Source organism: Hakea prostrata, chromosome 2 (genome assembly GCF_041222555.1).
Source record: "Hakea prostrata isolate BN-2017 chromosome 2, UWA_Hpros_2, whole genome shotgun sequence".
NCBI classification, from domain to species: domain Eukaryota; kingdom Viridiplantae; phylum Streptophyta; class Magnoliopsida; order Proteales; family Proteaceae; genus Hakea; species Hakea prostrata.
Genome location: NC_142601.1, coordinates 67,278,366 through 67,302,709, shown reverse-complemented (window position 1 = coordinate 67,302,709; position 24,344 = coordinate 67,278,366). Strand labels below are relative to the sequence as shown.

At 37.4% G+C, this 24,344-nt stretch overlaps 2 protein-coding genes, 4 non-coding genes and 1 pseudogene across 6 annotated transcripts; all 7 read right to left on the bottom strand.

The window, feature by feature from the left end:
* Positions 1–118: 118 nt before the first annotated feature.
* On the bottom strand, positions 119–5,632 carry RFNR2 (root FNR 2). Its single transcript, XM_089146089.1, has 5 exons — positions 5,439–5,632; positions 5,232–5,288; positions 2,668–3,000; positions 2,155–2,374; positions 119–1,578 (listed from the first exon to the last, which is right to left on the bottom strand). The coding sequence occupies exons 1-5, from the start codon at positions 5,460–5,462 to the stop codon at positions 1,079–1,081; spliced, it is 1,134 nt and encodes a 377-aa protein (XP_089002215.1). The 5' UTR covers positions 5,463–5,632; the 3' UTR covers positions 119–1,078.
* A 6,151-nt stretch (positions 5,633–11,783) lies between these two features.
* On the bottom strand, positions 11,784–13,220 carry LOC149025880 (gallate 1-beta-glucosyltransferase 84A24 pseudogene; annotated as a pseudogene).
* Positions 13,221–13,602: 382 nt separating this feature from the next.
* Positions 13,603–13,715, bottom strand: LOC149025879 (small nucleolar RNA Z152/R70/R12). The gene has a single exon (XR_016171947.1). It is a non-coding gene; the product is annotated as a small nucleolar RNA Z152/R70/R12 (small nucleolar RNA).
* A 179-nt stretch (positions 13,716–13,894) lies between these two features.
* Positions 13,895–13,977, bottom strand: LOC149025878 (small nucleolar RNA R11/Z151). The gene has a single exon (XR_016171951.1). It is a non-coding gene; the product is annotated as a small nucleolar RNA R11/Z151 (small nucleolar RNA).
* Positions 13,978–17,479: 3,502 nt separating this feature from the next.
* Positions 17,480–24,221, bottom strand: LOC149025875 (RNA methyltransferase family protein). Its single transcript, XM_089146088.1, has 4 exons — positions 24,069–24,221; positions 20,661–21,457; positions 18,872–19,117; positions 17,480–18,411 (listed from the first exon to the last, which is right to left on the bottom strand). The coding sequence occupies exons 2-4, from the start codon at positions 21,399–21,401 to the stop codon at positions 18,280–18,282; spliced, it is 1,119 nt and encodes a 372-aa protein (XP_089002214.1). The 5' UTR covers positions 21,402–21,457; positions 24,069–24,221; the 3' UTR covers positions 17,480–18,279.
* LOC149025877 (small nucleolar RNA Z152/R70/R12) lies at positions 23,529–23,639 on the bottom strand. The gene has a single exon (XR_016171948.1). It is a non-coding gene; the product is annotated as a small nucleolar RNA Z152/R70/R12 (small nucleolar RNA).
* LOC149025876 (small nucleolar RNA R11/Z151) lies at positions 23,825–23,907 on the bottom strand. The gene has a single exon (XR_016171950.1). It is a non-coding gene; the product is annotated as a small nucleolar RNA R11/Z151 (small nucleolar RNA).
* Positions 24,222–24,344: the final 123 nt, after the last annotated feature.

The window sequence follows — 24,344 nt, the reverse complement described above, 5'->3', positions numbered from 1 at the left end:
TAAATCCATAAATTTAAAAGCTCATTTCATTTCAAATTCATAGATTCATAATACCAAACATGCCCTAGATGAATCAAAACATGCCCTAAATGAATCAAAGTGAAATCATTATTGTATAACGTAGAGAAAAATTATTTTGGTTACACAAATTCTCAAAGCAAAACTAGTATTACTTCTCAAGTCAAAACAATTTCATTGGCTAAAATGCAAAATTTATTTAGAACCTCAAACATCTGCTGCTTGATTCAAGACAATGAAACAGTTGATATTATCGTTAATGCTTCCTTCAAGAAAATTTTACGCGGATTTTTCTAGCTGTAGCTTTCAATGGCTTCTCTAGGAACAGTAACAGTAAGCACTCCCATTCTCCATGGCAGACTACACCTCATCCAGGTGTTCTTCACGTTCTCAGGCAACCCCGGCAACCCGAACTGCTACGCTCGTTCTTTTCCTGCTCTTTGCTCCTCTCTTTTCTGATCTGAATTACTCTTCAATCTTGACTTCAACCTTCACTTCTTCCTTCTTCAGTCAAGGAAGATCAGCTTTGAAAAGATGTGTCGGGCTTCCGAGGTCTCTTTTAGCATTGATGAATGCTGCATCACAAATATCATTATAAAAGGAAATGCTGTAGTGTGAGTGTGATACGGCTGATTCTGAGGATGCCGTCCTCTTTCTCATGAAATGAATAATTGGAATTCAACTTGATTTATTATCTCCTACTTTATTATATCAAACACTAGTAGATAACTCCCTACAACAAATCCAACTTACTCCCCCTGCAAGAAGCAAAGCCTTTGGTTGATCTGAGGGTCGATGAGCTGTCAATGAAATGGTACACTGAAAAATTCCACTAATCTTACAGAAAGCAAGCACCAATAGTTTAGAGCTGCTGACTATTATTCTAACACACTAGTCAACTATTAAGAGTATAGATGAACAGCATTGCACAAACTAAAGCTCACACACAAGTTTAATAGGCCGAAAATAATGAGGGAAGATAATAGATTTATTAGTCAATCCCCTCAACCTAATGAGGTGCCTTCCCGGATGTAGACAGACCTGAATGTTGTCCATCATATTAATACACCTCAACATGCCATTGCTTGTTCTTTTTCAGTTGTGAAAGCTTTGCATCCCAGTTCTCTCCTCTCTGCTCTGCAACCCTCTTCAAGGTATCTTGGATCCCAGGCATCATCCCCTTCAACCCACAGAAGTATATGTGTGCTCCTCCATCCAACAATTTGAATATTTCATTGCTGTACTCCTCAATCTTGTCCTGAACATACATCTTGCCCCCCCTCACGTTCTTCTCTTCTCTGCTGAGGGCCTTATCATATCGGAAATGGTCAGGGTGGTCACGAAGGTACTTGGTAAATTCATCATCGTAGAGAAGGCTATCAGAATTGGCCACACCAAGGAAAAGCCATGCAAGGCCACCAAACTTGAAAGTTGGCACAGACTCCATGAACATACGGCGGAGATAGCCTCTATATGGAGCCACTCCAGTACCAGTAGCAATCATTATGTGGGTGGCCCGTGGGTCATCCTCAGGCAAAAGCATAACCTTGCCAGAAGGGCCTGTCAAAAAAAACAAGAGAATGGTTCAGGGATCATATGCTATAAAGCAATTCTGCATTCAACAATCACTGATACCCTCTAAAATATCCACCAACCATTATCACCTACAGGATGATCCCGTGTATTTGTTATAAAGCTAGTCAAGCAGTGGACAATCATGTTGCCCAGAGCATTGTCGAACAATAATACCTTGTTATTTGTTACATGACATTTAAAATCAACATGATTTCCCTAGAAGGGGTTGCGAGGTGTAATTCATGAGTAAAGACAGAAGAAGAAAGCAATGAGAAAATATGTTCATTTTACCCATGCCTGGTAGCCAAAGTATTGGACCTAACCCATGTAACCAACCTTGAGAGAGTAGTGAACCTTTCAAAGGCATAATAGAAAAGGATGTAAATATCTAGTAGTTGGGATTTATAAATGATGTGTTGAACCATCCAAACCAATAAAAATCCCACAAACGGATTATTGAACATTTTTCCTTTTGCCTTCTTCGCATACCCTTGAAAAGAATGCAATATACAATTTTACCGTGCAAAAGATTCTCCATGGAGAAACTCTTGAGCAGTTTACCTGTGATCCGCACCGTGTCTCCTGGCTTAGAGTCACAAAGAAAATTGCTGCAGATACCCTTCTTTGAAGGATCCTCCTTTCCAGTTTCAGGATCATAATAAACAGCACGTCGGACACATAAACTGGCCGTTCTGCCGTCAAAAGAATCCCCATATCTAGTTGATGCTATTGAGTAGAGACGAACATTATGAGGAGCCCCTGGTTTCTTTGGATTTTCACCCTGCAAGGAAGTAGAGAACAACCAAGAAAACTATAAAAATGAAATACACAAATTCGGGACAACCTTATCATAATGAGCTATTCACAAACATGCAAATTATGTTTCCATGAGTACTGGCAAAAGTAGCTCTTAAGCAGGGAGATAGAATCCACAATTCTTCATGGTGCAGCAAGAATACGATATTACATATAAACTGTGCCTGATGTGTTGACTATCATCACCTATATTTCTTTTATTTTATATGCATACCTAAATTCTATACTTTTACCTTTTACATTAATAAAATGACTTACCGGAGGAATTACTCCATAACTTTGTCCTTCCCAGTAGGGAACATTGCCACCATGATCGATTACAATATGGCAAGTCTCACCAGGTGCTTTTGCGCCTACAATCCTCTCAACAGAAACAATCGTTGCTGTGTAAGGTTCCTTTGGCTTGTGTATATGGAGAGGAGGTTCTTTAGCATCCTCAAGTTTTAAAGGTGAAACTGCAACCTTAGTTGTGCTGATTTGCGGCACCAACATGCACATAACATTTTGGTTTCTTGATTGTGGGTTCTTAGTTTTTAGACTCCAAGATGAAACTAGCACCCCTGATCTATCCTGAAACCTCAAATTGTTTCCCTGAAAAGAAAATAAAGTCAAAGGTCATTGGAATTATCCAATCCAATCAAATCATACAGCAAGTATTTGTGATGGGTAAATCTGAAATTTTAAAACTCTGATCAAGTAAAGTGAGACTTTGTCGCTGCACATAAGTAAGGTGAACTCTCCAAAAAAGTATAGACAAAAAGTTCAAAGAAAAGAGGAATAATTTTATCTAGGAAGCAAAGCCATAAGAAGAAAATTGAACAGAGCATTATCAATGATTATGATAAACTTAGTATCAATTTAGAGCTACCTAACAACGTTTAATTTCCAGAATCTGCAGTATTGACACACTCTAATTTTCAGAACAATACATAGAAGCATGGTTAAAAATATTTATATTGTATCAGAATATAAGTTGATTAGCATAATTGTTTTTTAAACCAAAAAAGTGATCTCCAATATGGCATCAGGTCAATATGGACCATTTCAATCGATATGCACTGGCATCGGTATCCATATCTACAGTGACCAATACTGTTAGCGGTAGCATGATTTAAACAGTGCTAGCAAGACAATCCATATAATTGTTGAACACTGAATCAGAATTGGTGTCCTAGTCACATTAACCAAGAGTGAGGATTTGAGCATGAAGTTCTCCAAAGTAGCAAAAGCATGGTCATGAAGTGGTATTGCATTCAAGCATGCACTATGATATGAAAAGCAATTGTTGGCATCATATGCATAAGGAGGGTGGAGTCAATATGCTTCCAGAGTTATCTGTGGCAAAGACATGCCAACCAACCTTCTCAAAAGAAAATATTTGCATACATATAGAGTTAAAAAAAAATGGGTACAGTGAAGATGTTGTCATGGAAAACAATAAAATAAGGCACTAAAGATGGATTCATCCAAGGGACTTCAGCATAATGCTCAGAAGAGGATAACAAACAGATAAGTTACTACATGGTTCAACCACATACAAATGAGATTCACAGTGGCATGGCCAACAAGTGAATTGATGCAAGTAAAGGTTCCAGAAGGAAAGAACCAAAAGAAAATTCTGGCTGGGAGACATCAGATGGTTTGGACAAAATTCTGAAGATGATTGAAGAGGACAGAAGTGATTTTTAATTGATCAAGTTTAATCCTCTGTTTTGCCTTTCTAAAGTACAATTCTGATTAAACAAATCCTTATGGGAGATGCAAAAATGTGTTTTAAACATATCTGATTGATCTATTGGAGTTCTGAAAGGGAATCAATCCATTATCATAGAGTGCAGCTATTCATCTTCAGCAGGAAGTGTGTCACGACTCACTGTTGGATGGTCACGACTGTGGCCTCGGAAACTCTTCCGTAGGTCTGATCATTTTTCTATGGAAAGGCACATAAATAGGAACCAAAAACAGTGTCATAACCATCATGCATGTCACTATATGGCTTATGCACCAATTCCATACTTGATCACTCACAAACGAACTACATTTGCAGTGCTATACAATTTTCAAGAATGCATTTCACACAAAACTTGTACTTGATAAACTTTTATATCAGCTAAAATAGCAAACATGCAGTGAAGCATGTAATGGTAATCAACCGAAAGAAATTCCAAGTTACTGGGCAAAATTAATGAAAAGTTACACAGATGAGATATTGCAGGAAGAACTAAAGAGAAAGTGCAATTAAGTATAAAGAACACAGACCAGATCCTAATAACACCGAAAACAAAAGAAAATCAAGAGTTGAGCTAATTTGGGGAACCAACAAAAAATACCCTCCCCTCCCCCCACCAAAAAAAAAAGTCAAAATAAACTGAATTATGCCTACACATGTCAGACAGCTATCTGACTAGAAATTGAGTTGCTGCAAATCATAACTTAATATAAGCACATAATTACAGAATGAATATTGAAGAAAATAGGAAAGTATGATCAGACAACATAGATGAGTAAATAGATTATAAAATTGAAGGCAGCCTTTCAATCACATGAGTCACATAAGAGAAAAGTATATCAAAAACAGTAGAAGCTCCTTCAAGAAAATCTAAATTTCAAATGGCTTATAACAGTGTAATGTAAGAGGACAGCCAACAGATAAGCATTCTGTACGATTCACAGGAAGATATCATTGCTAATAACTCCAAAAAAAAAACCTTTGTGATGCTCATCAACAGTCAATAATTAAACCAACAAACTGCCTCAGATGAAAACAAACCATAAATAAACATCCAAAATTTTCGATCATACCAAAGCAACGAACAAAGTACCTTAAATCCCAGTCTCACAAATGATGCATCATTTCCGACCGGAACAGTAATAGGTGCCTGTAACAAATTCCTCAATCGTCAAAATCCATGTAACACAGAAATTCACACTATTGAAAGAATTAGCCTCATCGATCAAGGCCAAACCAAAATCCATTCAAGCGTGGGAAAACAATAGTCAAGGAGGGATTATGTCGAGATCCAACGAACCTGACAGACAGCCAAATGCGCCATCAACTTAGAGTTCAGATCAAAGAATCTTTAGGGTTTTACGAGTGAGAACGAAGAGTAATAGCAAGAAATGCAAGGTTTTATAGAATTAGGAACTGATTAGTATTGCTCCGATGATGTGTGTATGATCCTTTGGAGAAACCAAAGGACGGTTTTCCCTTTGTTTACCAATTTTTTTCCCACTCTGGCTTTTGGGACACACATCAGCTGACTCGGCTCGGGCTGCCCGTTGGATTAAAATATGGGCGCATCTGGGTGGTTGGATGTCGGCCTGAAAAAACAACTGGGTTGACCATCTACGACTACGACCCGAAGTTTGAGTCCAAATCAGTTCCGCTTCCGCCAGTCGCCGTCGAGGGAGACCGGAGATGTACCAAACTGGAGTACTGGACAAATTCCTACGCAGGTTGGTAATTCTGGAAGGGTCCGACCGGGTCGGGATGAACCGGATTTTGTAGATCAAGACCAATAATTCTTGTGGAATATTCTTAATCCTGTAATAATAAATCTTGTTGAACTTAGAGCTATTAGGGATGGTATTCTCCTTGAGTCTTCTCTAGGAGTATTTGATTTACATATTCATTCGGATTTTACCAGTGATTTTAGCTCTTCAAGGGCTCCAATCATCTTTAGATTAGATGAGCTCTAGTTTAGTATTGAATAATTTAAGACTTTCTTCATTGTTTCACAAGGTTTCTTATAGTTATATTTTTAGGGTTGGAAATGAATTCGCTGACTTTCTTGCTAAAAATACTTGTTGTATCTCATTAGACAAATCTCGGTGGGGTACACTATTTCGTTTCGTGTGGACTCAATCCTGTTGTATAATCTCCAAAGATTCACTTCTTCATTTAATATAATTGTTTTCATGTTTTGACAAACCAAACAAAAAAATTACATGCAAATTTCTGTAACAAGCTTTACTGCAATCATAAATCTCTGGCATCCAAGGCTCAACAACATATATTTGTGATTGTGTGGTGGTCATTACAAGTTATGGCAGAAGAGGAATTAAAGACTTTTTACTTAAAAAGAGCCTTAGGCTGCATTTGTTTGCTGAAATAAAAGTGGAGTGAAAAAAAGGGGGTGGGAAAATTCTTTAAAAAAATGTAAATTTCTTATTTTTTCCTTAAATCACAAAATTGTAGATTGTTTGTTGTTTGGGTGGAAAAGTGAGAGACAAGTTTCATTGAATTAAGGAAACTTGTCTGATAATGTGGTAGCCCAACTTTTCCACCCCAAGTCATTTTAAAACACTCACAAATTTGGTGGGATGTTGTGGAAAATTTTGAAAAAGTAAAAAGTAGGACCCATCACTATCATTTTTTCACAAAACCTTTTATTTTCCTTGCTTTCTCCCTCACCCCATACACATGGGGCCCACTTTTTTTTTTCCACCCCTTTCACCCCACCTTTGCAAACAAACGCAACATTTACAGTATTACTTGGGCCAGCAATTTCATCATCTATGCGAACTAAATAGTATACGGATTTCATGGCTGGATTTTTACAATCTACTCAGTAAATTCATTTTAATCCTTATGCTCTTCCTTCAGCCTTGTCCAACATTGTTCAGAATGATGCTAATGGTAAGATATACTATCAGTTGTTGAATCAAAAACCTTGAACCAATTCAATTCCACCATTTCTTAAATAGAAATTTTAAAACTCCCTCAGTTCATTGGTTTCGCTTTACTCGATTTTAAGGTTCCATCAATTTTACTCTGTTTCTTCTTCCGCTCCATTTTTCTTCTTTTGTATTTTATTTTTTAAGAGAAAACCAATTTCGTTGAAGGGTATCTCGAGAAGTTGTTCAGTGGTAAAAACCAATAGCTCACAGTATAAGGTCAAGAGTTTTAGTTTTCTTGAAACCTAGTACAAGATCAAGAATTCTAATTTCCTCTTTCCTCGAAACCAGGGGCAAGTCTCATTTGACATTTAAATTCTACTAGTACAACCTCACGGGCAAAATATATCATGTAAAATTGTATCATTAGTTTAGCATATTGTCAAGTAATCTTATATTCTAATTCTTTTTTTAAAGAAGTAATGTTAAAGTCTTGGATAGTATTTGAAAGATGAGAGTCAGGCAATCGAGAGATACAAAAAGGCACACAGTACCATCTCTACTTTGATTAGCAATGAGAGAGTCAAAGAGACAGAAAAGAGAGATTGAATTATTGGTGAATACAATTTGTATTTTTCAATTCTACTCTACCAAAATGAATATATACAGACCATCTCAGTAGGAAAGCAAACGAGGCCATTGTTCAATAAAAGCAAATCAAATAAGAAAATTTCTTTGTCAGGAATGTGCATCAATTTTTACATAAACGAAAGCACAACATGGGTACAAATGAGTTGATGTCAAAGTAGAATACCTTTGGTATTGACATGCATGTAAACACTCACGATCAGAGATAGCCTCTTCATAGGAGGAATCTTTTTTTATGTGTTTTCGTCTTCTTTTTCTATTCCAGAACTAATCAAAATATTATGGAACACATGTACCTTTAGCATCTTGTATTGTATTCTTCATTTTTATGTTTTTAGTGATTGTAATTTGTCCTTAGTATCGTCTCCGCTGAATGCGTATAAGCTATGTTCCTTCATAATGAAAAGAGCAAGAATGTTGTTTGATTCCTTGGAAGGAATGAACATGTAACAGGGACAAAGCATGGGGTAAACAAGTGACTTGGAATAAATTGAGCAAGTATGAATAAGTTGAATGCAACATGATTATGTATTAGAACCTATACAGAGAGTGCAGAAAAGAAAGACACACAGTATTACAGCAGCAAGAGACTGAACTCAATATCTCAATGAAGGGAAAAAAGGATCAAGATCAAAGCTGAATTTGGAAACCAAATCATGAAGGGCCTCTTCCAATTAAGTCCACTTACTCCAGAAAAGCCAAGAACGGAAGAAAAAAAAAATAAAAATCAATGGTAGCTCCTAAAGATAACCCATACTCTTTTTCATTCGAGCTTAATCCATTTCCCTAGCTATTACTGGCAGCTTGAATAAGGTTCTTCCCTTTGTTTCAGGCAGAAACTTGGCCATAGACAGGATGCTTAATGCATTAATAACTGCATAGATGTAGGAAGTTAGTGAAAATCAGAAAAAACATTTAGTCCAAATTAACAAGTCCTTCCGCAAGGGATTATGTTGCAATAACACATCATAGAACTTTTAAAAGAGAAACAGTTTGAACAACTCTAAAAAAACCCTTACCTCTGATAGCTCAGAATCTGGAAGTATCACAGAATTGCTATCATAGAGTTAACACAGAATTGCTATCACTTTATACCTGATGAAGCAGGGAGACAATGTCCAGACTTAGTACTTCAATGTGACTTTTGTTTGCTAAGTTTTCATGGATGTGCACGTGCTCTTACAAAAGATTAGTTTTGTATCTTTTAACAAGTGGTAAGCAGCTTGGTCCGCTTAAGCAAAGTTCCGATATCAAAACATTGTGGATGCAAAAAATAGCTTAGAGACTCACCCACCACAACTAGATGTGCGATCCAGGTCAAATACCAGATTAGTCAGGGCAAAGCCTTGGAAACCGGGGTTGGCAACCAAAAAAAAAACAATGCCGTATACTCATCAAGTCCATTAGAAACAAAAATCAACATAGTGTCTTTGTTTCCAATGAAACCCACTTGAAACCATGTTTGACAGTGCTTACTCATCAAAAGAAATTGACATGGGAAATCCTTGATGTAGAGTTCCATGCCTTGTTTCTCAATAAATCAACTAAATCCTTGTCTCTCAGATACACATAATCCATTATCCTTGCTAATTAAATCCTCTTTAACAGAAGGCTATAGAAGAACATAGTTCATCAGACCAAGACAAACACCAGAAGCTTCCTTCTCTTTTCCATCCATCCTCTTTCACTGGACCGGTACTAACAACTTCTAAATTCCTTCCAATTTCAAAATAGTTAAAGCAAGCTAAACATTGTTAATGATTTTTAGGGTTAGAAATCTAAGAAAGATTACATGCTTATGCAATAGTTATGTTGAGTACTTCTAAGAAATATGCTTTGCAGAAAAAGGCCACAATCCAATTATCTTTTTTCTGGTATAATTATTATTTAATACATAAAACACCAATAGATATGCAAAGTTAGTGCAAATGAAACCTTATAAGACCTTCTTTCATATGGGAGCAATCGCTTGTTCCTATAGGTCATCCTCCAGCTTTGGGTGTAGAACAAGCTTGTGATGAAGCTGTAGCATTTCTTCACACATGAACACCATGGAGCGTAAGTCAAAAGCAAACAAAAATATTTACTCATATCTTGGTCAGCAGTTTAGGACTTTAAGTTCAACATTTGAATATGGATGAATGACGATTAAATGTCGATGATGGGAGAAGATAAAGGACAACAAAGTTGAAGCCGGAAAAATTGAAGGAATACCTCATCGAAGATAAAAATCCTATCGATCTACTTCTAAGCGATGTTTTGAGTCAATGTGATTTCTTTGTTTTCGTTATAAGTAATAACTTGAGGTGCACTATTTCGCAACTCTTCTCAACTGAGAGGCCTAGAGAGAATTATAGATACTCGATAAATTGATAAGGTACAAACAATTCAAGGAAAGGAAAAGTAAGAAAGCCCTGATTTGTGGAGTGGAATCTCAATACCTACAACGAAGGACAATCTTAAGAAATTGGATGTTGGAGAAACTGGTACTTACAGTAAACCCAAAGCCGTGCACGAGGGATCCCACCAAATGCAACAGCCTCCATCTCCGAATTAAATTCTTCCATATCTTATAGAGACGGGCATTTTGCGGATCCCGAAGAGGCTATATTTTCGTTCTCTCGAGAGGTATCTATCTATTTTTATTTCCATTAGGGTAAAATCTTTCTAGATCCATGAAAAGTGCAATTTCCATATATTTAAGAACATGCGCTTTGTAAGGTGTAATGCCACTCTGTTCGTTTTTACGAGGTTGCAGGGGTGCGTTGCATGGTGGAGAGATAACTAAATTGATGTTTGACTTTTATATAGTAGCATGATAGTTTTTTTTTTGGGATCAAAAGTACAACACTTCATTCATAAACTTGAGATTGAACCGTAGATTGGATTTCGACTTCCGCTCCTTCCCCTAGGACGGAGTGCGGAAAGTTCCACCCGAGAAAAATTAGCGCCTACTTATTGTCCGACCCTCGCTATTTGGTAATGAACACATACGGCGGGGGAAGGAAGCTTGAAGGGGGGAGGCCTCCGTGACCCAATGAAACGGGAGAGATCATAGGAGGAAGAAAATACAAACACAAACACCAAACAAAAGCTAAGGGATGGAACCACAGAAAAGCATAATGGGTATTATATACATATCCACCACCACCGCCTGGAAACACACCACAAAGGCTAACACCGACATAGACATAAACATGCTACAAGAGCTTACATACCACACGCATCAAGGGCCAAAACAGAGCACGCCACAAGGGCAAATAGAGAACACGCCTCATGGGCGAAGATAGAACACGCCACAAGGGCTTACATACCACACGCCTCAAGGGCAAAAGCAAAGCACGCTACAAGGGTTGATACAGAACACGCCACAAGGGCGCCAACTCAGTTGTTGAAGCAAAAAGCGCCTGATCTTGTTCTGAACTCCCATCTTGAAACCGCAAACATGGATACCACCAGCAGCAGTAGACGAACAAAATCAAGCATAAACACCAGATTTGCATAATACACGACCAAAGCTTTGCATCATCTTTTTCCTTTTCTTTTTTAATAACTGGAAGCTTCAAGCAGTGAAATAGAGACAAAAACAGAAGAAGAAAAAAAAAAGATGGAAAAGAGAAGAGTGAGGAAGATGCAGAGGAACACGGATAGTGAAAAGTAGAAAGAAAAATAGAGATGGAAGAGGCGGAAATGTACGGAGAAAGGGTGATAGCCTCAGGCGAAGAGAGGCAGAAAGAGAAGGAGAGATGAAAATGAGGCGGAAAGAGGCATGGGAGAAAAGAAGTAAGGCGGAGAGAGAGGCTGAGACCGAAAACGGGATGGAGTGAGGCTCTCCGCCTCCTGAAACGACGCCTAGGGTTTTTCCCCTCAGTTAGAGAGAGGGGAGTTATCTTGGGGTCCATTAATTCAGAGAAGAAGTCAAAGTTTAAGCTTCCGTGGCAAATGTTCAGTGTAGTATGATACGTTGAAAGCATCACTCTGAAACGGAGTAAAGTTCAACGTAAACTGGTTCCAGCAAACCTCGTTTCGCACAAACAAAAAGGAAATTTTCATTAAAGTGAACCACCCCCGGAACGTGGGGACATTGAGTCAGCTCATCATATAATCACCTAGGACCTCATGACACCCTTATTTTTAGTGATAGCCATCTTCCTGATTTCATCAACTGCAACCTGAAGTGTCTGATCAGATGAACCACCTTCCGCCACCGCCGCCTCTGCTGCCTTCTTCCACTTCATTGCATTCTTCTTCAGTTCCGCCAACTTCTCAGCTCGAGTAACTTCCTTAAGTGCTCTCACCACATCTTCTCTCGTCAGTTTTATCTCCTCATTCTTCACCTCAGGAACTAATCTCAACCCAACACCATAAACATCCACCAAGAACTTAGCATTCGTCACTTGATCACTAAATATCGCTAACGCCACAACCGGAACTCCAGAGCTCAAGCACTCCATGCTTGAATTCCACCCACACTGACTCACAAAGCAAGCCACTGATGGGTGCGCCAACACTTGCTCTTGTGGGCACCATGGAACCACCAAACCTTTTCCTTGTGCTTCTTCGATGAAGCCATCTGGCAGTTCATTGGTCAGTATAGAAGGTCGAACTACCCATAAGAAATAGAGTCCACTATTTAAGAGCCCATAAGCCAGCTCCGTCATCTGCTCCTTCTTCATCACAACAACGCTTCCAAAGGAGATGTATACAACCGATGCCGGAGGCCGTGAATTGAGCCACTCGAGGCAGTTTCCGGCAGGTTCTAGTAGATCACCAGGGATGGCAGATTGAGCTACACTTGGATATTTGAATAAGGGGCCGACTGGTCGGATCTTGGGTAAAGTGTGAGACAAGAGCTCTATACTGTTGGATTCTAGCTCCTCAAAGGAATCAACGAATACGCAGAAGTAATTGGAGATAGTTTCCATCTGGGCTAACATGCTTTTCTTCAAACCAAGGTTTCTAAATAATGGGTGCAGAAATGTGGGTATCTCGTCCGGGCTTAGAGGTGGCAATCTGGGTATATGAATAGTAAGATCGGGTTGAGACACGGTGGGGAACGGAACTAAGCCATGAATGTAGTGGTGATAGATGGAATAAACAGCACAAGAATGGACCCATTGTAGAGCACAAGGGATGCCAAGCTCTTTGGCAACATCTGAAGCCCAGGAAAGAAACGGGTTATTGACAATGCAGGAAACGGGTCGACCAGCTTTGGCATTGTTGAGGATGAGTTGGGTGAAGGAGTCCCTGCCAACAGTGTTGAGAGCAGCTATCAAGTCTTTAACATCTATACCAGCACGAATCTTCTCGTCCATGTCTAAGCCATCTGAGAAAAATTCAAAACGAAGCTGACCCAAACCTATAGTGGTGGTGGTCATGGTGGTGGAATTGGCAATTTGGATTTTCCGGCCGGCAAATTCGGAGGTGATGAAGGTGACCAGGAGACCCTTGGAAGCAAAGGCCTTGGCTAACCTAAGCATTGGGTTGATGTGTCCTTGGGCAGGGAATGTGACCATAACAATATGGACCATGTCTTCAGATGCCATGATCGATCAAACGATGTGCCTATGCTTTCGCCTCCCTCTCCCCAGTTCTTTGTCTTCTACCAAATGTGCAATGAGCTTCAGAGCTTCAGAGCTTCAGATCAAAGAAGCTTCAGGGTTTTAAAGAGTGACATTTGAGTGCCAGAGGCACGCAAGGGCTTTACAGGGACAGTGGGAGAGTAAAAACCCATGCATGCCAGGTGTTAATGCAAGTGAAAGTGATACAGGACAATAGGCGACTCCAAGCTAAACGAGGTGTGAATAGAGTTGAAACACTTTCCACTCAACCATGGGACCTTTTATATATTCAAACCCAAGAATCAGGAAAGACTATCTGAGACTGAAGTAAATGACAACTCCTAACAACAGATGTGACGATGGGAATTGAGCTCAGAGGAAGAAGAAGTCGTTTTTATTGGTGTAGGCTCACGGCGAAACTTCTAAAGAAAGAAGCATCGTCCACTGCCCATGCCATATTTATAATTTCATCATTGCACATCAAATTCCCTCTGTTACCAATCCTACAATTTAGATACCCTATTCCATGATAAAACTGAAACAACCATATAGAGATCCTCGACTTCGAAAAAGAATATCCACAAAAAGAGAAAGAACTCGAAATCCAAATTAAAGAGCTTCTAAAAAGGAAAAAGCACAGGTGAGATTCAAATAAGAAACTGCTTCAGTGTGTGTAACAAATCAAATCACTGACAGATGCCTCATTGAAATCCGCTAAGATAAGATTTATCATCATTAGCCTGTTTCTTCTTTGATCTACCTATGTATGACCAACAAAAACCAGAAACAGATATAACGGAGAAAAACGAAAACATTACTGAAATAACGAAAAAAACAAACCACTCACATATCCAAAAAAAAGAAGAAGATAGAAATACAACAGAAATCTCACTAAACTACTACCCGTTCTTGGTTCCGCTTCGGCAGAGAAGGAAGGAATCTGCTTCTTATCTGCGAGGCTTCTCTGTCGATGACTATCTAAGTGGGATTTATATATACATAAACACAAAATAAAACGAGTAGAAACCTAGGGTCTCCGCCGACGGAAAAGTTGGAATATTAGGTTTAGCTAATTAGGGTTTAGCTATTAAACAAGTTTCGACTATTAACTAAATTAAAATTTCGGGATTTCAAAGATGCCCTTTGCCGGCAGACCGAATCGCATCATCTTATTATAGTGTGAATCAAACTTTAATGAGCGATGTTTGGGCTGACGGTACAAACTCCACCAGCTCAAAACTAAACTGCAATCCGGAATAACATGTTTTACAAACAGTGTTTTATAATTTTATATTAAATATTATTTGGACAATTAGAAATATTAAGTTTGAATGTGAATGTATTAAATTTATTTAAATTGAATAAATATTTATTCAAATCTAGATGTATTTTTTTTGTTTATTAAATTAAATATCAATTCAAAAAAGAGACGAATTTCAGAGTGAGTAGGTAGGTTTTTGCCGGCAGACCGAATCGCATCATCTTATTATATATATATCATATTGTTTATAAAAACATATACTACTCTTTTGACGCAAATTTTTCCCTTGAATATTATATCTTTTATTTTTGTTTAAATATCTTATTTTTTATATTAATTTTTCTGTCATTTTATTTTTTTATTAATTTTTTTCTTAATACCTTTTATATTTTTCTTCTAATTTAAATATGTAAAATCAAATCAAAACCATGATCTCGATAAAAATTCCAAGATATTTATTTTTTTATATGATAAAAAATCTTAGTCTTTGATATTTATATTTTTTATTGCTTCTTTTAGATGGAAACCTAAACGACTCAATCTTTCTCAACCTTAGTTTCGGTCCGCATATATTTTGTGGGGTTCACACATATTTGATAAAAATAGGTAAATGATTGATAATGATATTTTTTTCAACAAAATATAAGTAAATTAAAGAATAGCACAAAAAAAAATTACCCATGATTTCAACCCTAAAAATTCATATGCAAACCAAATTTTGTTTTAAGTAAGAGATTCAAATTAACGTAGTTATTTTACTAATTATAGACATTTTATTTCACAATATAAAATCAAATAACAAAATTGCAGAAGAAATAAAGAAACAAATAATATAAAATCAAAAAATATTTAAAAATATGAGAAAGAGAGAAACAATAGATAAATTGAGAAATATAAAGAATATCTAATTGTAGAGAATTTTTTTTTTCCAAATTTTCCTTAACCCACGTATATAGAAAGGGAAGAATAAATATGAAAAAAAAAAAGAAACATAAGAGAATAAATAGGAAGAAAAGAAGAGGAGGAGAGATGAGAGATGAGATATGAGAGAATAAATAGGGAATGAGGAGTTTCTAATTAGAAATGACAATTTAAATATCTAATAAGAGTTTTTTTCAAAAATTTCCTTTAACCCATGTTTATAGAAAGAGGAGAGAATAAATAGGAAGAAAACATATGAGAGAGAAGAGGGGAAAATAAATAGGGATTGAGGAGTTAGTTTTTAGATAGGAATGAACATTTTTACCCATTATTTTACCTTTTAAATTTGTTCTCAATATGGGGGGCCAAATAGTGAAATTTCACATGTAAGAAGTGAAAAAGCAGAAAAAAATAAAGGAAATTAATATAAAAATGAGAAAATTAAGACAATTATGAAAAAAATCTAAAAATTCGAGGGGCACGGCCCCCCTCGGCCCCTTAGTGGGTCCGCCCTTGCTTTTCTGGCAAATATTTTCCGTGACCATTCTATCCTTTATTTATTTTATTATTATTATTATTTTTTTTTTATCAAATATCATATTTTATGTATTAGTTTTCTAAATACAAGCGTTCTAACTACAAGCGATGATTCCTGGTGATCTACTGGAAGTTGCGGAAACTGCCTCAAGTGGCTCAATTCACGGCCTCCCGCATATTGAGCTACACTTGAATATTTGAATAAGATGCCGGGTTATTAAAAACTCACTGAATAGAACATGAGAAAATAATAACACAATAATTTACATTGAAAACCTTTAATGAAATAAAATTTTACTATAAATAAATATACAAGATGGAAGATTCTTTTCACCATGAATTACATGTGAAAGACATCATTTTATAGCGTCTCCCCATAAAGATCCAACCGATCGGATCTTGTGAGACTAGAAGTTTATTTTGTTGGATTCTAGCCCCTCAAAGGAGTCAACTAATACGCCGAAGTAATTGGTGACAGTTTCCATCTGGGTCAACAGGCTTTTCTTCAAATCTAGGTTTCTGAATAATGGGTGCAGAAATGTGGGTATCTCGTCCGGGCTTAGAAGTGGCAATCCGGGTATGCGAATAGTAAGATCGGGTTGAGACACGTGGGAAACGGAGCTAAGCCATTAATGTAGTGGTGATAGATGGAGTAAACAGCACAAGAATGGGTCCATTGTAGAGCACAAGGGATGCCAAGCTCTTTAGCAACATCTGAAGCCCAAGAAAGAAACGGGTTATTGACAATGCAGGAAACGGGTCGACCCGCTTTGGCATTGTTGAGGATGAGTTGGGTGAACCGGTGAAGGAGTCTCCGCCAACAGTGTCGAGGGCAGCTATCAAGTCTTTAATATCCGTACCAGCACGAATCTTCTCGTCCATGTCTAAGCCATCTGAGCAAGAATTCAAACGAAGCTGACCCAAACCTAAAGCGGTGGTGGTCGTGGTGGGGGAAGTGGCAGTTTGGATTTTCCGGCCGGCGAATTCGGAGGTGATGAAGGTGACCAGGAGACCCTTGGAAGCGAAGGCCTTGGCTAACCTTAGCATTGGGTTGATGTGTCCTTGGGCAGGGAATGTGACCATAAAAATATAGACCATGTCTTCAGAGGCCATGATCGATCGAAGCGATGTGCCCATGCTTTCGCCTCCCTCTACCCAGTTCTTTATCTTCTATCAAATGTGCAACGAGATTCAGAGCTCAGACCAAAGAAGCTTCAGGGTTTTAAGGCAAGGGCTTTACAGGGACAGTGGGAGAGTAAAAACTGTTTATAATAATCACAACCCATGCCAAGTGTTAATGCAACTGAGAGTGATACAGGACAAGAGCCGACTTCAAGCTAAACGAGGTGTAAATTGAGTTGAAACGCTCAACAATGGGACCATTTCTATATTCAAAGTTTGTCAGTTGATTTGTCCTTCATTAAATTCATACCTTGACTCATAGACATTAATGGGAAGCAAACAAAATACAAGGAGAGAAACAAGTCAAACATGAAGAATGCAAATGCAGATAAAAAGGCTAATTAGTATTTTTTTTTTTTTTTTTAATATTCATTGCAAAGGAGAGCTCAAACACACATTAGCTTCTGCATTACAAATATGGAAAAGCCATAGATTGGACAACAGCCACTCATTGGGGAGACTCACCAAGAGATAGTCTTGACACACGGAATGTGAAACTGAATTAACAGATCTTGGAACAAATGATAACTGACAATGATTGAAGGACTCTTTGTGACCCATGAAATCCTCCAAAATAACAAGCACTTCTGAATCATCTCCCTGATAGAGAGATGTGCTTCCCACAAACTATTTGGGTCCACAAGTAAAAAATAAAAAATAAAAATCTCATCCTGTGGGCCCCCTGTAATTTGTGGTCAATAGCCGTCGAGGGCACTCTCGGGGGGAGATGATCCGGACTCACTTTTGTGGGAGGGGGCTCTTTGAGAACCATTTTCAAAAGATCTAGACAAGTGTATTTTCAATAGATCCACATTACCAAAACCTTTTTGCCTCACCAACTCCAGACCAGATCTAAGAGCTTATGCCTCGGCCACCAGAAAAGAACTGCAATAACCTCCATTAGAAAATGCTGCCAAAGTATTCCTTTTTCATCTCTGATAACCATCCCAATGCCGCCTCTGCTATCATCCTCCAACCAAGCTCCGTCGTAATTCAACATGACAAAATCCTTTTTAGGAGGGACCCAGGAAGTACTGCCGCTATCAAATTCCCTTCTCCAAGAAGTTGCAATCGTTTTTCCTCATTAATTCGACATTCAATAGCCAGAGAGTAATGATAATGACAACAACAGTATATTAATAGTCATTGATGAAATCCAGTTACAAATCGTTTGACACCAAAACAGTCTGATACTACATGTACTTTCTGTACTTCATTAACCAACTTGTTTGTCAGGAAATCCACCAGAAATTCACACTGCTTATCACCATTAGTCTGCAGAGAAACAAGAAATAAAGAAAATAATGAATTTGAGATCTCCAAACAGATGGAATTTAACAAGAGTGTAAACAAAAATAAGAGTAAAACACATCAAAATGATAATGTGTGTTTTTCTCTGTGTGCATGACCATGTACTTTTTGCTATTTTCACTAACCAGGCAATTTCTGGGATAGGAAAAACTAAGACAATGGAGATGCAATAGACCATGCCATCAATGTCAGGATACTGGCAAGATATTTAGTGGTGTTAGTCATCACTAGTAACCAGGTTCAACATCTCAATTTGCAACAAAGTTAATCATTGAGCCATGACCTGGTTTAGAACTCTAATAATCAAGAGAAAAGAAAAATTTTGGGGCCAGTATTAAAATAAATAGCAAAACTTTAGAGCAGGAAGACAATTAAGAATTCATTCGCGGCAAAGTAATTTCAGTATTGAGAAGGAATTGATCACCTCAAAAGCAAAGAAGCCACCTGGCTTCAACATCAAAGCAGCTGCTTCACAAAGCTGCAGGAGATCATCCATGCCATCCTCACCTCCATCTAAAGCAAGTCTTGGTTCATGTCTACCAACTTCAGCTTGCAACCCGGCAACCTGGGAACTTGGTATGTACGGCGGGTTACTCACAACTCCCGCAAGCTGACCTTTAACATCCTCCAGGGGCTCAAACCATGATCCTTGCCTTATTTCAACTTTATTCTGGAAAAAAAAGGGAAAAAAGGGAAAAGCTTGACCCAACCCGCAAAAAGGAAAAACATCACTGATGGCTGCAGACTATCTACTGAAAAAAACAGAAAACTTCAAAAATTGAGGATCAATCCTAGCATAAGAGAAGATATGCGTATAATGTCAAGCATCTGTAACTTCAGTTGTCCTCGTAACTTATTTCTTATCAGACCACACACATTAAGTGACTAAGGCACAGAACAAGCTAGCTGACATGAGGGCGTTGAGGTGACTAAGTGGTAAAACTACAAAGATAAAATAATGAGTAAAAAGATTTGAAGTGAACTACGAGCAGACACAACACAAGATAAGTTGAAAGCAATTATTTGAAGTGGCATAGAGATTTTCCATGGATAAGAGGTAACATGATGCAAATTACCAGAGTTGAAATAAAAAGTAGATGAGAAGTGCCCTCAGAAGAAGTGGTGAGAAGAGATATGAATGGCCATGGGTTGGGAACTTGCTTGACCTTGAACAGAGTTAAGTAGGTAAACATGATCCATGTACCAACCCAAATCAGTTGGCAGAGGCTTAGCTGGATACAATTCAGTTGAGCTTCCTCACTGCTATCCTTCAACAAGTTTGTATGAACTCATTCAGGATATAATTAGCTCCACTCAAAATCTGAGAACATCTTTGCTGATACAACTTACAAGTAACAAACATTTCCACATCAACATTGGCAGTATAAACAGTACGTAGAGACAAGAGATACTCAAAACAGAACCCAAAACACTTGAAAGATTACTGATCACCTAATCATATTTTCTGGAATTTGCAGAGTAAAACAGTTTGTGTTCCTGTATGACTTGGGAATTTGCACTCACATCCTGCTAACAAAGACCAAAAGCAATCATGGACAAAGTATCCTCTCAGTTATTCTTTCTGAAGCCTCGGCAGTTCTGATATATGTGCAAATGGACTTTAGTATGGAGTATATTTTATACAGATCTTATGGCATAAGCAAGTTGCAACACAAAATTAAAGAAGTGTGGCTGGGATAATGGTTGTTATTATTGTTTGTTGCACCGACATGACAGCACCAAAAACAAAACAATGCCTTTGCATTGATTTGCAGGACTCATAACCATGAGGAGAGTTGTGACATGTATCATTAATACAATAGCTTTATAGGCATACTGCAACTGCAGCTTGTATTGAACAAGAAATGACAAAATTGAACACAGCACAAAAAACTCAGCTGAAATGTGAGTATGGTATCGTCAGATTGGAATAATCCCATAATCCCATTTGGGATGTTGCAGGTTTTCTGTGTTCTAAGTTCTAACTAATAAAAATATCTCATATACAGACTCACAGAGAGGGTAAAAAAGAAAAAAATTTAAAAATTATTCCAGGGAATGAAATAGCGAGCTAAACAATTTTCTTCCAAATAATCAAATATCTTCGGGACTTCCTAAATTGAGAATGTACAAAAAATAAAAATTACATTCAAATTCTTCTACTTAAGCAGAAGCCAACAATTGTAACATCAGATTCTATTTGTATTACTAACCTGCAAATCATATCTCCTGACATTGAATTGAGCAACTGAAACTGCAACCGGGCTCAGATCCGTGGCAATGACCCTTCCTCCATCTCCCAAGATCCTAGCAAGTCCAATGGCAATTGCACCACTCCCGGTTCCCAAATCTGCCCATATACCCTCTCTCAACTCTCCCTTCTTCGAAACCCACTCGTTCACTAAATCCACAATCTGCTCAGTCTCAGGTCTGGGGATTAATACCCCTTCTTGAACACTCAACACCAAGTCCTTCCAGTGCTCACATCCCACTATATACTGGAATGGCCTTCTGTCTTCAATCCTCTGCTTCCAGAGAATGTAAAGCTCATTCAAATCTACCCTTAACCTCACCAATTCAACATTTTCAGCAGAAACCAATTGGGACAAAATGGATTTGTCCTCAACTGCATCTTCCAATAGCCATTTCACTTCTCTACACAGTATATCGGTATCAGGTCCATTATCAGAATCCACGAACTTAGACCCAGCTGAAAAGACAAGGTTTTTAGCCCATTGATGCCATTTTTGGAGGTCAGACAGAGATGCAGTATAGGATGCAGGCCTGAGAAAGAGAGGAATTTGAGGGTTTTGGGAAGTTGCTGTGGATGACAATAAGGAAGTAAACGATACGGGTCGTCTGAGTTTTGTAGAGACACGAAGCTTTTGGCTTTTGAAGGCAAGGGAAAATGGGTAACCGGTGGAAAGAACAGTACGCGATAAGCGTAAATTCATCCCTTTCGTCCGTCTGCTACATGTTTCGTCTACTATGTTCACCAATATTTGCAGACCTAAGAAAAAAACCACAAGTGAAATTGTAAATTCGAAAACAAAAGCCTAAAATATAAAATTGAATATTTATATTTACACATATATTATATAACCCCACCATTGGATCTATAAATAAATAAATAAAACCATCGCCCAACACTTTCCTGTATTTATATAATACGTCATTTTATCCCGCAAGATCCTCCACTCAATGGAAAGAGAAAATTTCAATCTACATGGTTGGATGTTTGACACATGTCTAATCTAAAATGTATAAATTTAATTTTTCTTTCTATATTTTTAAAAAAAAATTTATATAAAGATAATTTGTGTAAATTTAATTCTTCTTTCTATATTCTTAAAAAGAAAAAAAATTTATATAAAGATAATTTTTTAATATATATATAAGAGATGAGAATATTACACATGTCGCAAAGTCAAACCCATGACCTCTTCACTAAGAGGTGTTGGTCATTACCAATTGAAAAACCTTTGAATTTTACTATCAAAGGGTTACTTAGTTGGTAAGACCAATACCTCTTAGTGAAGATATCGTAGATTCAATTTTGTCTGATAGTATATTATATTATACTCTCATCCCTATTATATAAAAAATTATCTGTTTCTTTAACAAAAAATAATTATTTTAGATCAGACACAAGTAAAACATCTAAGGAGCTGGAGCACTTGGCGCTCTCAGAAGCTTCTGGGCCATAACATACTAGTGAGTACTGCCCCCTCTAAAAAAAATTCGCCTCAAAGCCCCATCTGATTTTGTGACTGAGGAGTGTAAGAACACAAATGGATGATGATCCAGTGTCACAGAAATAGGGATGGGGCCTACTAGGTTTCAAATTCTCATAATTCGCCAATAGACCCCAACCTCTATTTCATTTTTATAGTTGGGTTTTGTAATTTTTAAATTAGTAAATTCAGCCTTTGGCTCATCCCAGATCTTAACCCAATTTCCTATGACTACGGTTTATGGAGATGTTGTATTTTGATCTCCGGATTTTGAAGATTAGAGGAAAATAGAAAAGAAATGAAGTAATCTGTTGATAGAAATCATCTGAAAATATTATTTCATGGCAACATTCATCAATGGCTGTATGTAAATGTTTAATTCACGCTTTGTTAGTATTCTTCGCTGTACAACAAACCTTTCTAGAGAAATCTACCCTCTTTTATCTCTGGTTTTTGTATCTTTCGTCCATCAGATTAAACAATATTTCCAGATTACTTCGTCTCTTTTTTCTCTTTTCATCCTACAGCTTTTCTCTATCTCTTCACAACACACAATTTGGCAACAATAACAATCTCACTTCCTTTTTCATATTTCAATATCTACTAATTTCACACAATCTAAAATTAAAACCTTTAAGAAGCATGAATTTGCGAAGGTAATGGATGAATAGTTCTCTGCTAGAATAAGTTTCTAGGTATACAGAAAGGTCTCCCTGAGAGTTTAGAAACCCAAGTTTACTTGCTCTTAATTTCACATTCATCGTCAAAGTACTTGGTCTTGACTGCTTTGATTCGCTTTCTCGGTAAAAAATGAAAAATTCATTGATGGTTATCCCAAAAAAAAAATTCATTGATCATTTCAAGGAAGTTAATTTGATAAATGGGTCCGAAATTTTGAGTCTAAAAGCTTCAAAGAATCAAAACGAGGTTTCCAAATAACGGGCATTGATTATACAAATTTGAAAGCACTAAAACCCTAACTAATAAAATAAAATAAAAAGTTGTTTTCTACTACCAATAAATTGGATGAAAGAAATGAAATGATACATGAACAAACAAGCTTCCTCCCAATTTTCCCACTCAATTGGGTCTCACTATTATGAAAAAAATTTCATAAAATTGTCAATCCCATTCAGAACCAACAACAAAAATGAAGGAAAAAGAAATCAAATCAAATCAAATCAAGGAATGCAGCTATAAGCAAATAACACCCAAATGAAAGCACGATCTTAATCACAAACGATCAAATCAAATGTTCAGAAAGCTTGCCCAAATCAAAGAATCAGGAAAGACTATCTTAGACTGAAGTAAATGACATCTCCTAACAACAGATGTGACGATGGGAATTGAGCTCAGAGGAAGAAGAAGTCGTTTTTTGGTGAAGGCTCACGGCGAAGCTTCTAAAGAAAGAAGCATCGTCCACTGCCCATGCCAAATTTATAATTTCATCATTGCATCAAATTCCCTCTGTTACCAGTCCTACAATTTCAATCTGAATAAATTCCCTATTCAATCAGTTCTTCCAAAAAAACATATGATCCGATGGAACCGAAACAACCATATAGAGATCCTCGACTTCGGAAAAGGAAATCGTCAAACTCGAAATACAAATTAAAAAGCACAGGAGAGATTCAAATAAGAATAGGCTTCAGTGTGTGTAACAAATCAAATCACTGACAGATGCCTCATTGAAATCCGCTAAGATAAGATTTATCATCATTAGCCTGTTTCTTCTTTGATCTACCTATGAGATTAACAACAAAAGCCAATAACAGATAGAACGGAGAAAAACGAAAACAATACTGAAATATTAGAGAAAAGCAACCACTGGTCACAAATCGAAAAAACGAAGATAGAAAAATAACACAAATCTCATTAAACTACTACCCGTTCTTGGTTCCGCTTCGGCAGATAAAGATGGAACGAAGTAATCCGCTTGTTATCTGAAAGGCTTCTCTGTCGATGACTACCTAGTGGGATTTATATATACATATACAACAAAGAAAACAAGAAGAAACCTAGGGTTTCCGCCGACGGAAAAGTTCGAATATTAGGTTTAGCTGATTAGGGTTTGCCTTTCGAGTTTCTAATATCAAAATTTCGGGATTCCAAAGATGCCCTTTGTCAAATTGGCAAACCGACCCCCGGCTCATTATAGTGCGA

Excerpts from the sequence above, each read along its gene's own strand:
- RFNR2 (XM_089146089.1), bottom strand. The coding sequence starts at position 5,462 with ATGGCGCATTTGGCTGTCTGTCAG. Across the intron at positions 3,001-5,231 it reads TTGTGAGACTGGGATTTAAG|GGAAACAATTTGAGGTTTCA; the intron begins GTACTTTGTTCG and ends TTTTCTTTTCAG. Across the intron at positions 2,375-2,667 it reads GTTATGGAGTAATTCCTCCG|GGTGAAAATCCAAAGAAACC; the intron begins GTAAGTCATTTT and ends ACTTCCTTGCAG.
- LOC149025875 (XM_089146088.1), bottom strand. The coding sequence starts at position 21,401 with ATGAATTTACGCTTATCGCGTACTGTTCTTTCCACCGGTTACCCATTT. Across the intron at positions 19,118-20,660 it reads TCAGGAGATATGATTTGCAG|AATAAAGTTGAAATAAGGCA; the intron begins GTTAGTAATACA and ends TTTTTTTTCCAG. Across the intron at positions 18,412-18,871 it reads GTGGCTTCTTTGCTTTTGAG|ACTAATGGTGATAAGCAGTG; the intron begins GTGATCAATTCC and ends GTTTCTCTGCAG.